This window comes from Puma concolor, chromosome D3, assembly GCF_028749965.1.
Source record: "Puma concolor isolate L17-30 chromosome D3, mPumCon1.1.hap2, whole genome shotgun sequence".
Taxonomy (NCBI): Eukaryota; Metazoa; Chordata; class Mammalia; order Carnivora; family Felidae; genus Puma; species Puma concolor.
In genome coordinates, this window is record NC_141678.1 from 43,449,802 (window position 1) to 43,462,863 (window position 13,062).

A 13,062-nucleotide genomic window follows, 5' to 3' on the forward strand; every position below is an offset into this window, starting at 1 on the left:
TGCTCAGACAGTTGAGAGAGGTAGTTTAGGTGAAAACTCCGGATTAAGATCTAAGCTGATCATCAGAAAACTCCGGATTAAAATCTAAGCTGATCATTGCAAGTTTGCAGTTTGTCTAATTGCAAACTGACACTAAAAATGGACATGTTGCCCTTGTTAAAATAATATGGATCTTTCAGAAGGACTTTCCCTTTGTCCATTTAGAACTCCTGCAGAAAATGGGGTACACCAAGGGGTCTATTGAATTGGAGCTCGTCTTGCATGTCCCCTGCTGCATTTTTAAAAAGTTTTTTGTTTATTTTTGAGAGAGATAGAGCGAGCAGGGGAGGGGCAGAGAGAGGGAGACACAGAATCTGAAGCAGGCTCCACGCTCTGAGTTGTCAGCACAGAGCCCGACATGGAGCTTGAACTCACAAACCGTGAGATCATTCATGACCTGAGCCAAAGTCAGATGCTTAACCGACTAAGCTGCCCAGGCACCCCTCCTATTGCATTTTCTATTCTTATGTGATGTTCTGAGGTGTACGTTTGGATTCCTCACATTTGCCTTGTGGGACGGGGTGCATTTTTCCTGTAGCACACAGACCCTGATTATTCGGCTGCGTATGTTGTCTTAGAGACCGATGCGGAAGACGGGCTCAAAGGGTATGGAATTACCTTCACTCTGGGAAAAGGCACGGAAGTTGGTGAGTTGACCCTTCTCTTAAGTTTCCAGAATGCTTAATTTGCACTTAGATTCCAGTGGTGACCTTACTTTTCTCTGTATGTACATTGCTCAAAGTGAGTAAAAACAGTGTTTCATAGTTTGTTTCATTGGGAGAAAAGGTGGCAGAACTTGGCCCTTCTCCTTGCAGTCATCGATGGACTGCGGGAATATCTGTGAATCTCAGCCTGTTTCTGTCTGAGCTAGGCCGGGGGGCGGGGGGGGGGTGATGGTGGCTGAGGGACACCAGAAGGACCAACGGGCATTCATGTGGAGAGGCTTATTGTGATGTGCACAGTGAATCCCTCATTCTTCAAAGTACTTCACACCAAGTGGTTTCAAGTTCACTGCTTTTCATGGCAGAAGGGCCTCTGGCTGCCTGGGTTCGGAGCTGTCATCTGGGGAAAGCTGGTTGTGCAGGAGGCACATTGAGCCACGAGTGAAGTCATTCTCTCAGAGCTGGAGAGAGCTCAGTGGTGGTCTTGAGGCCCCTCACATTTTAGAAATAAAGAAACAGAAATCCAGACAGCTGCTCAGCTAGCCCCATAGAACTCCTGACTGCCTAAAGTGCTTTCTTTCCACATTTAAATACAAGTTGTTTGTTTGATTTTTTTTTGAAGTACATAATCCACGCACAAGGTACAAAATTCAAGAAGTAAAAAAAGATGACCTTTGCCAGTCAATTTCCATGGATCATTAGGATCTGAAACCAAATTATGATAGTTGATGAGTGAGGATCTAGGAAGGAAACAGGTTCTCTAACTTTGGTGGTGATACGACAGCTCTTCCAAGGGTACTTGCACTGTCCGCTCTCCCTACATGTAAAGTGGAAGCCTTGCCCCACTGAAAGATTCTAATATTGTCAAGCAGATGAAAGGAGTGTGTGTGTATGTGTGTGTGTAGGAAGGACAAGGGAACCTTCTTGAATTTTAACAGAAACGATTGTGCAGTGTGAGGACAGTTTTTAACTTTTATTTTGTTTTATTTTTATTATTTTTTAAGTAGGCCCCATGTCCAGCATGGAGCCCAACATGAGGCTTGACTCCTGACCCTGAGATAAAAACCTGAGCAGAGATCAAGAGTCTGACACTTAAACTGACTGAACCACCCAGCTGCCCCTAGAAGGACACTTTTTTAAAACTTGGTGCAAGTTAGGGGTGCCTAGGGGCTCACCCGGTTAAGTGTTCATCTCAGGTCATGATCTCGCATTTCACATTTTGTGAGTTAGATTCTTGCCTTGGGCTCTGTCTTGACAGCTCAGAGCCTGGAGCCTGCAGCCTACTTTGGATTCTTTGTCTTCCTCTCTCTCTCTGCCCCTCCCCCACTCATGCTTGAGCGCTCGCGCGCGCTCTCTCTCTCTCTCTCTCTCTGTCTCTCTCAAAAAGAAGTAAACATTAAAAAAAAATAAAAGACTTGGTACAAGTTAAACAGAGAGAGGGTTAGTTCATTTTCCAGGAGGGCTGTGGGCAACTTCAGAACAGAGGTGAGGCTTTGAGATTCGTCTTGAAGGGTAGCTAGGACTTTGCCAGGTAGCAGGAGACTCAGCAATGATTTCCTGTCCCCCTCCCCATTAAGTCAACCATTTGCTGTTAATGTTTTTCCAAAGGCAGTGACCGCTGGCCACGATAGGTTTGTGAGCTGTGTGTCAGCTTTGCCCGCAACTTTAATGGTCTCTGGTGTAAGTTGAGTGCTTTATGAAGCTGCCTTCTCCATATTGCATACCATATAGGGTGGCCCCCAAAGGTTGTGTAAAACTCAGCAAGCTTACAAAATATGTTATTATGGGATGGACCATTGGAACCACTCTGGTAATAGCCGAGACTTTGAACTTTGCTGAGTGGGGCACACAGTATGGGGACCCTGCACGTGTTTTGTGCTCACTGGGACTTGATATATATAGGAGATAGGAGGCTCCCCCTCTCTGGTTGCTGAGCTCTGTGCTTTGGGCCTTCATGGACCTCTGCCTCCTCCATTCCCATCCCCTCCCAGCTGTCCTGATGGACATCTCAGCCAGGGGAGATGCCATCTCTCTATGTCTATAATAAATGCTTCTTTTGCGGTGATGTAGTTGGCTTCCGGAGCCTTTTTCAGACCACAATATGACAGAACCCATTTTAACTTCATGGGCTTTTTAAAGTTTATTTATTTATTTAGAGAGAGGGAGAAAGGGGAGAGTTCACAAGAGAGGGGGAAGGGCAGAGAGAGAGAAAAAGAATTCCAAGGCTTTCTGCCAGTGCAGAGCCCCGACATAGGGCTCCAGCTCCTGAACTGCGTGTGAGATGATGACCTGAACCAAAATCAAGAGTCGGACGCTTGATCGACTGAGCCACCCAGGTGCCCCCGTTTTACCTTTAAACTTGCTCCCTATTTCAGGTGATTCATCGCAGTCTCACTGAATGTGTTACATGGCATTTGCATTCAAGTTGAAAAAACATTCCATTAGCACATCACGGTTCTCCTGCACTTTTACCAGCTTACTTACCTGTGCATTCTTTTATGATTAGAAAAAAAAAAAAATAGTGCTTTCCTCATTACTGTGAAGGTAGTGCTTGTTTGCGTGTGTGAGAGAGACAGGAAGGGAGGGTTACAGTTATTTGTTTAATGTATAGAAGACACCAATATAGTTCTTTTTTTTTTAAATTTTTTTTCAACGTTTTTTATTTATTTTTGGGACAGAGAGAGACAGAGCATGAACGGGGGAGGGGCAGAGAGAGAGGGAGACACAGAATCGGAAACAGGCTCCAGGCTCCGAGCCATCAGCCCAGAGCCTGACGCGGGGCTCGAACTCACGGACCGCGAGATCGTGACCTGGCTGAAGTCGGACGCCTAAACGACTGCGCCACCCAGGCGCCCCGTTCTTAAAACAATAGAAGAAAAAAAGATGAAAGAAGAATTTCTAAAGAGACAAAAAACAGCCATAAGGGTTCACACCAGCCCTCAGGTTCAGACACCCATGGTCATCCATCGGCCTTACTGACTTGTCCTTTCTGTGCCAGAGGGTGGCAGGGAGTTAGTCAGCAAGACGTGCCTTTAGTGACCAGTTTTTTTCCAGATGAATTTCCCACCCATGGCATCAAAGCAAACCTGAGGCAGACTGTCCTGTACGCTAGATGACCACCACTACTGAGATTTCTGTCGAATGCACCCAATTTTAGTTACCTTCTTGCAGTGCCCTCCTTTTGAGCAAGGAAAAGCTGTGCTATAGATGAATACATTAGTGCTGCTTATGCATCTCTTAGAGCTGTGAAGGGTGAGCTCATCCTCAACTTTGTTAAGGGCATTTTCCATGTGGGGCAAACCAGAGGTATGCTTCATCAGTGGTTTCTAGCAGCTGTCTCATCAACGAGATGGAGGTTTTAACTAGATGATGGTTTATACCTCTTTGTGAGTTGCTGACTGGCTCTTCAGATGTCTTTAATCCTAGAGCACCAACCATCAAGGTGTGAGAAGGATTCTGTCTTCTCACATTCTAGGGAATGCATATCTGAACTGGAATGATTCTATAGCCCTTAACAGAAGCCCTAGAGAACATGCAATGGTTGCTCCAGCCCTAATGCTACATTTGAGAGCAGGTGTGCATTCATGTATGAACACTGTTCCACATAGAAACCAGGCGCGTCCCGACAGCTTGTTTCAGATAGGTCAGAGGTCTTTCTCCTAGGATCTGGAGGATAGTAAAACTGCACCAGTAGTTAGGAGAACAGCTATCCTATGAAATGACCTGAGTAATAATCACAGAAATGGCAACACCAAACAACAAATTTATCAAAAAAAATTTATAACAAATTAATTGCTTTGGGGCTAGATGACTTGATTTGATTATTTTGGTCATTTATGTGTACTAATTGTTTTCTAGCATGACTGAAGGGTAGAAGGGTCTTTCCAATTCAATCTGTTACTTACTCTTCATCTGAAATAATACAATAAAGCCTTTTTAAGTAAAATACGGAAAAAAAAAAAAAGGATGGTAATTCTGAGCCAAATTAAATTTGACCTTCAGATTACTTAAGAAAACATATAGTGGGGTGCCTGGGTAGCTCAGTAGGTTAAACATCCGACTCTTGATTCAGCTCAGGTCATGGTCAAACAGTTCATGAGATCTAGCCCCATGTTGAGCTCTGAGCTGATAGCACGGAGCCTGCTTGGGATTTCACACTCCCTCTCTCTCTGACCCTCTCCTGCTCATACTCATTCTCAAAATAAATAAACTTTTTTTCTATTTTTCAAAATAAATAAACTTAAAGCGTAGTATATCATAAATCAATAGGAAAAAATTAAATCTTTAAGAAAAGTATTTTCATGTACTTTAACATTTTACATGTATTTATTTCAAATTTGTTTCATCTTTAGTAGTGTGTTATAGTGTGACTTCAAGATATTTTCTATGCTTGACAATAATTGGAAGGTACCTCTTTTTTTTTTTACTTTTATTTTTTTTTAACTTTAGAGAAAGAGCATGCCAGAGGGGCAGAGAGAGAGAGAGAGAGAGATTCTCATCCAAGCAGGCCCCAAGCTCAGCACAGAACCTGATGCCAGAGCTCAATCCCAGGGCCCTGGGATCATGACCTGAGCCAAAATCTAGAGTTAGATGCTTAACCAACTGAGCCACTCAGGCGCTTCCCCCCACTGCTTTTTTTTTTTTTTTAATTTGATAAATCAGTCTCTTTATTCCTTAGGAACAATGAAATAGAGAAGTTTGATTTTGAAAATGACTGGACATTTGGGGCACCTGGGTGGCTCAGTCGGTTAAGCCGACTTCGGCTCAGGTCGTGATCTCACGGTCCGTGAGTTCGAGCCCCGCGTTGGGCTCTGTGCTGCCAGTTCAGAGCCTGGAGCCTGCTTCTGATTCTGTGTCTCCCTCTCTCTCTGACCCTCCCCACTCATGCTCTGTCTCTCTCTGCCTCAGAAATAAATAAACATTAAAAAAAAAAAGAAAATGACTGGACACTTTATAAAGTGAACAAGAAAATATATTGGGAATAGGATTTAAATTTTCGTATCAAAAAATAAAATAAACTTTCATACCTATGGCTCAGTTTTTCAAATGGCAACCATTCAAAATGTGTTTGCTCTACTCAGATATTAAGCTCAGTGTATGGATTAACAGCTGTATTATATATGTGGTATTATTTATGACAAACCCAAAAGACATATTTGAGGCAGTATTTAAAAACATGTACCTTTAGGGGCACCTGGGTGGTTCAGTCAGCTCAGGTCATTATTCTTACGGTTTGTGGGATCGACCCCAGCATCAAGCTCTGTGCTGGCAGTGGGGAGCCTGCTTGAGATTCTCTCTCTCTCCCTCTCTCTGCCCCTCCACTGCTCTCACTCTGTCTCTCTCTGTCTCTCTCTCTGTCTCTCTCTCAAAATAAATGAACTTTAAAAACAAAACAAAGCATGTACCTTTTGTATTTAAAGTTTCTTTCATAAAATCCAACAGTAGTTGTGGTGTTTTCACGTCTTAATTTATTGGCATCATACCAAGACATACCCAAGAATTGAATCCTTATTTAATAGTTGCCTGTGCTGTGAATGCCCTCGCCCACCATGTGCTTAACAAGGACCTCGGGGACATCGTTGGTGACTTCAGAGGCTTCTACAGGCAGCTCACCAGTGATGGGCAGCTCAGATGGGTAAGGGACCTAATTTTTAAAATGTTCTTACAAGTAATATTACTAAGGTCTAAGACGTGCTTTGATTGCAACAAATGTGAAAACAGAGACAGGCTTACAATTTTAAGGTAAAACACTATTAAATTAGGGCTTCAACCATTTAGACAATCAGTGTTTTGAGGTAATTGATATTCCTTTCTGTAAGACTTGAATCTGGATATATTTGGATCCTGAGAGCTATCTCTGCCCTATGGACCTCATCTCTACTCCTTGAATGGAAGAAGTGTTCTAGACACTCTAGAAAATAAAGTATTGAATGGGCATCCTTTCTGGGTGAGAGGTAATGTGGGTGGCATTAGAGCTGGGGGAGGAGGTTATTAAAGCCAGAAACATAAGAGAAGAGCAAAGCTAAAAGATGGAGACCAGAGCACTTTTACATGTATAGGTCTATATTTTGAACCCTAAGTTCAAGGCATGAGAAGAGTGAGGCTCTAGAGAAAGGATTCTGTCACAGTAAGATCAGTCCAATAACTGGGACCTTGCCCTTGTCTCCCAACATCAGCTCTATTTTTTATGAACTCTGCTCAGTTTCTTATCCATGCCCATAGAAAGGCACAGGGAAGGCATTCTGTGTGGTGCCTTGGATTTCATTTTTAACTTTCTGCAAAGCAAGTTGAACTTACTTTTAAAGGCATTCTCTTGAAGAAGTCCCCACTGGCCAAATCTGGGACAATTCAAGGATCAAAATAAATTTGTTAGTAATGGCTTATAGCTCATTGAATAACATAAGAATCCATGAGTGCATTCAGGTAGTAAACAAGCAGCTAGGGAAAGCTTGTCATTATAATAGAACAGAAAAACATAAAAGGAATGATAACGTTTGACAATCACTGTATTGCAAACATTGTAGCCATAACTCATTGAGGCAAGAATGATCAATGGATGCCCCAATTTGGGGACAATAGTAATCTTACACTGTGAGGTTACCATTTTCCCTAAGTAAGAGCCCAGTGGACACTGACTTACCTAAGTGCTAAAAGATAATAGCCCTAATAAAAAAACCAAAAGGACATTATTGCTTACTTAGAATTTGTGCCAAAAAAGTATGACCTGGATCCCAGTCTGAGGAACACTGTTACAAGTCAACCAGCCCATGTGCTTTAAAAATGTCAACAGCATCTTGACAGCATTCTTGAAGAACAGCATTCTTAAAAAAATAAGAAAAACTGTTCCAGATAAAGGGGGACTGAAGAGACAGAACAACCAAATGCAGTGTTCATAAAATAAAGTACATTATTGAGACAATTGGCAGAATTTGATTATGGACTGTTTTAGGCAATAGTATTCTTATCAATGTTATATTCCCTGAATCTGATCATTGTACTGTGGTTATGTGAGAAAATGTCCTTGTTTTTGTGACCTACACACAGAAGTATTTAGGGTTCCAGGAGCATGATATTTGCCACTTAAATGGTTCAGTAAAATCAATTGTGTATATATATTATGTGTGTGTGCGCACACACACACACAATATATATATATATATATAATATTTGTCTGTATATACATACACAGAAAGAGAGTTGGGGGTAATATACAGGAGTTTTTTGTACTGTTCTTGCAACTTTTCTATAGGTTAGAAACTATAAAAAAAAAAAAAAAAAAAAGAGCATGGGGCACCTGGGTGTCTCAGTCAGTTGAGCACCTGACTCTTGATTTTGGCTCTGGTCATGACCTCATGATTGTGAGATCAGGCTTCATGCTCAGCGTGGAGCCTGCTTGGGATTCTCTCTCAATCCCTCTGCTCCTCTCCCCACCCTGCCCCCAACCTCTAAAATTTAAAAAAAAAAAAAAGTTTTTTAAAGTATATTTAAAAAGCTTAACCTCTTTGTGAGCTTTTATTGATGGCTTTTAACTCTTGAAATGTGTCCCTGGCTAGGAGACCTAACTATCTCTTTCATGTCTAAGAAATGCTGGTGTATTTTGCTTCCTAACCAGATTGGTCCTGAGAAAGGTGTTGTGCATCTGGCGACCGCGGCTGTTCTCAACGCTGTGTGGGACCTGTGGGCCAAGCAGGAGGGAAAGGTAACTCACTGGAGGAGCACTTGCAGGAGCTCTGTGGAATAATCCAACACGTGGCAGAGGACTAAATAGTTCCTCTACGAGCAGCCTTCTAAAGACCAAAGATGCAGGCCTCCAAAAGCAATGTGGAAATTTGTCTGATGTGTTTTCTCCGTGGCAGTAGTTAGGAAACCATAGGAGTAAGTTAGAAAGGGCTGAGAAAGAAATGGGAGAGCAGCAGAGGTGAGGAGTCAGGAGGCAGCATTAGCGATCCGGGTGTGCCCGTGGGCTGGTGGGCAGGTGTTTGAAAGTGGGAGTTTGAGTTTACTTTCAGGGGAAAAAGTGGGCACTTTACACATGATTTAAAATTCTTTTTTTTTCCCCAAGCCTCTGTGGAAGTTACTTGTTGACATGGTAAGTAAATTCTTTAACATTATAACGTTAAACAATTATAATAGTGTTGCAGTATAAACAAGATGGATTTCGTGGATTACTTGCCTTTTGTAAATCAGCAAATATATTCAGAATTGTCTGTGGATCGCCATAGTGATGGTAAAGTAAAACCCCAGTAAACCCTAATATTTCTTTTCTGGTATTTGAGGTAACAGCTGGGTGTGCCCACACACAGTGGTCCATGGGAAGCACTGAGTTTGGGTCCTGCCTCCCCCACTGTGGAGGCTTCACATGTAATGCAAATTCTCTGAGCCTCTGTTTCCCAATTATGAAAAGGGGATAATCATCACTTCTCTGAGAACCTCATAGAATTGGTTGAAAGACCAAATGATAAAAGTGTTTCACAAACTCTGAAGAGCAAGATGTTATTATTAAGATGTCATCTGGTCACTTTGAACTTAGAGTGTTGTGGTCTCCATTATCTGATTCCGGAAGAGAAGGAGCCAAATGCTGAAGATAGGTACCTCAGTGTTTCCTTCTTCCTTGTCCTGTTTGTGGCAGGGAAGAGCGCCTGTTAGGGGAGGAGGAAAAAAAGCTGGGCAATGGGCAAGTTAAGGGGGGGTGACCTTCAGACCCAGGCAGACCTGGCTTTGAATGTGGGCTCCTCCACTTTCTGGCAGGTTGACCTGAGGCATGTCACTTAATCTCTTTGAGCATCAGCTGCCTTAGGGTGATGTCTTATGTGGTCACTAAAATCCTGTTAGCCAGCAGATGAAGGCCCTGTTATTATTTGACATCACCATTTGGGAAAAACAAAGAACACCTTGGCTTTGAAGACTGTTGGTCAGCAGACATCGTCTCTTCTCTGGGAGAAAGTAAAGACAGGCGGATATCACACCATCGACATGGTTGCAGGTGGCCTGGGGGCCCCATCTGAAGGGGAAGGACATGAGCCACCCTCTAGGCTTAAGGTTAGGCTTTCAGGGGGTGTAGGAGGCAACTCCCCAAACCGAATGAGTTGAGAGGCACCAGAGAGCTGTGACTTCATTCTTATGGATTCTATTTCCTGTTTCAGTAGTGGCCGATAGTCTTAAAAGAGGCAGAATCTCAGCGTTGAGTTTTTTTTACAATTTTTTAAAATATTTATTTTGAGAGAGAGAGAGTGCATGTGCAGGTGAGTGAGGGAGGGGTGGGGGGGGGGGGAGAGAGAGAGAGTGAGAGAATCCCAGGCAAGCTCCACGCCCATTGCAGAACCCATCACAAGGCTCGATCACACAACTGAGAGATCATGACCTGAGCCGAAATCAAGAGTAGGACACTTAACTGACCGAGCCACCCAGGTGCCCCGAGCTTTTACAATTTTTGACAGACTAGTGGAGGACTGTTGGTCAGAGTAAAACCTGAGAGGGAGTGAAGCTACTGGTTGCTTCCCAACTGTTAGACTGAGATAGGGAGGGGTCTCAACCAGAGATCCAGCTGAGATGTTGGCCTTGCCAGTGTGGCCAGAGTAGTGAGCATGGGGCAGGAAGAGGCGGGGAGAGAACAGCCAGTGATGGTCCAGGGTGGCCTCCCATGTTTAATACATTCTGTACCTGTTGGTGAAGTGAATTACCCAATTTGACAAGAGAAAAAATTGACCACAGTCATGCTGCTAATAAATAGTGGGCATAGGGTTGACCCGGGGAGCCTGGCTCTGATACCAGCCTTCTTTCCTCTCCTGCTGAGCTGCGCCAGTATCCCAGTCAGCCCTGATGTGTAGAGCAATGATGTCTAGAGAGACACCAGGTGCTCATCTATCCACTTACTCATGCTGAGTGCTTGCCTCATGCCGGATCCTCTTTCCAGAAGCCATGTTAGTTGGGATGGTTGGAGCCTAGGTGTCAGGAGAGGGAAGGGATGGGGAGGGAGGAGGGGGTTGCAGCGGGAGCACCTGAGGTTGTCTTTGGGAGTCAGCCCTGACCCTCTGAAGGGCTCTACACCAAGGAATGACAGCATCAAACAATTTAACACAAATCCCAAAGGTCCTTTCCTGGAAAGGGTAATCCCACGTCTCAGTGTAAGCACATCCTTAGAAACATAAGCCATTTGTGAATTGATTTGGGCCTTTCCCCTCTCCTGTCACACTGCCAGGACCCCAGGATGCTGTTATCCTGCATAGATTTCAGGTACATCACAGACGTCCTGACTGAGGAGGAAGCCTATGGTGAGTCATACTCAAGTGACGGAACTGAAGTTTTCTGGTACCACTGATGTGGCATGCCATACCTACCATATAGCATGCATGCTTTGTTGTCTAAAAAAGTGATGATACTTTTTTTTTTTCCAGGAATACTGCAGAAAGGTCAAATTGGCAAAAAAGAGAGAGGTGGGTGGTGAGGAAATTTCCTTCGTTGTTTTTGCTGTCACTGTCTTTTTGAATGTCCCTGTCGTCTGGGGGTTCATAGCGTCTTCCCAAATGCCTCGTGCCCAGCAGCCAGGCCCTCTGATGGGCGGTTGTGTCTGGATGTGTCCTGGGTGTGACAGGAAGACCTGGGGTAGTTTGACAGCCTTGGTATTTGCATGATTGTGAATGTGAACAAAGGCTGGGTTTGGGGCTGGGTGCATGTGAAAGGCAGGGTCAGAAGGAGAACTGCTGGATTCTCTGGGGGCAGCAGCTTAGCTACAGGCAATTCTAATCCTGAAGGTCCCTGGAAAGCACAAATGTTGACAAGCTCTGTGTTTCCACAGAAAGGCAAATGCTAATGCATGGCTACCCTGCCTACACGACATCGTGCGCCTGGCTGGGGTACTCGGATGACACGCTGAAGCAGGTGGGCATCCGAAGCTGGTTTTGTAGACAGGTTTTATATTCCTGGCTTTCTGGAGTTTTCATGTTAGCTCTTCTAGATCATTGTGGATCCAAGGCCTCATTCTGAAAGCACTTCTACTGGAGCAAAAGTAAAGCCGCTCATATTGTGGGCATGGGACTCTGTGACCTTATATGTCCCACCATGGGTTCTGGAAGGGGACAGTCTGGGATTTGACCCCAGGCAGAGACAGCAGTGTAATGTCGTGCAGTGTTACACCTAACCATGCTGAGCCTCGGTTTCCTCACTGTGAAATGGGGAAATAATATGGGTCTTGTGGGTGGTTTGGAGGCTCCAGATAAAAGCTGTGAGTTGTGTGACGCTTGTGGCCCCGTGGCTGGTACTCGGCTGCAGTCAGTGCGAGGTTGATCCCACTGCACTGTACCTGCAGCTGAGAGAAAGACTAGCTTCTGTTTGTTACCCTCACATCCATTAGTTCTCTGGATGCTGCAGGATATCCTAGCTTTAACAAGAGGGATATCAATGCTCCATTGCCCTTTGAGGAGTGTGAACAATTAAAGACATTGTTCCCATAGAGATGAGGAAAGAAAGTCATCCTATGGGTACAAAGAGTTATGGTCTGTTGGCTAAACTGCGCCCTTAATGCATCAACACATAGCTGTTCCTCCGGTTCCCGCTGCTGCCGTAAGTGCATATGAAACCAGATCAGGGACAACTGGGGTCCTCATTAGACCAAGGGGAGCTCTGCCGTGTGTGATGCTGGCTGTGCTCCTCTCCCCGCAGCTCTGCACCGAGGCCCTGCAGGACGGCTGGACCAGGTAACTTGTTTGCGTGGTAACGAGCTTCACTGCCCCAGTTAGCAGCATGATGGGCCAGGAACAAAAGGCACCAGGGCAGCCAGGATTCGTCCAGGAGCAGTCTCACATGGAGGATACATAGGAGAAGTCTCACTGTAGACCAGGCTTTCTCCAAAGATGAGATGTGAGTCCTAATTACAACCCTAAGACCTTGGAGAAACAGACCTTGGAGATCATCAATTTCAAACACCAGAATAGAAATCAACTCTTGAAAAAAAAATTTTTTTTAAGTTTACTTACTTATTTTGAGAGGGGGGAGGGAGAGAGAGAATCCTAAGCACACTCTGTACCATCAACACAGAGCCTGATATGGAGCTTGAATCCACGATATGTGAGACCATGACCTGGGCTGAAACCAAGACCTGGATGCTCAACCCACTGAGCCACCCAGGCGCCTGAGAAGTCCACTCTTTTACTATCAGTAATAAGCATTGACTCAGCTTCCACTTGAAAACCTGCAGAGGCAGTGAGCCTAACTTGCAAGGCACTTTTGCATTGTTTGAGGGCTCTGTGTGTTAGAAAGAGTCCCAAAATGTATCGAGTCCTTCCCTTCCATGTAACTTCCAGCTACTGGTTCCAGTTCTCTGCAGAGTCTCCAAGCGTCTCCTCTTCCCCTGGAGTGGTGGCCC

At 44.4% G+C, this 13,062-nt stretch overlaps 1 protein-coding gene across 1 annotated transcript in view; it reads left to right on the plus strand.

Annotated features, from left to right (window-relative positions):
* The window catches only part of ENOSF1 (enolase superfamily member 1), a 30,234-nt gene that overhangs the window by 5,214 nt on the left and 11,958 nt on the right, over window positions 1-13,062 (plus strand). The window contains exons 2-9 of the mRNA XM_025931104.2: window positions 578-686; window positions 6,221-6,336; window positions 8,314-8,400; window positions 8,764-8,790; window positions 10,900-10,972; window positions 11,096-11,134; window positions 11,497-11,579; window positions 12,360-12,394. Of these exons, the coding sequence (XP_025786889.1) occupies window positions 578-686; window positions 6,221-6,336; window positions 8,314-8,400; window positions 8,764-8,790; window positions 10,900-10,972; window positions 11,096-11,134; window positions 11,497-11,579; window positions 12,360-12,394 (569 nt within the window). The remainder of the gene's footprint in view (window positions 1-577; window positions 687-6,220; window positions 6,337-8,313; window positions 8,401-8,763; window positions 8,791-10,899; window positions 10,973-11,095; window positions 11,135-11,496; window positions 11,580-12,359; window positions 12,395-13,062) is intronic.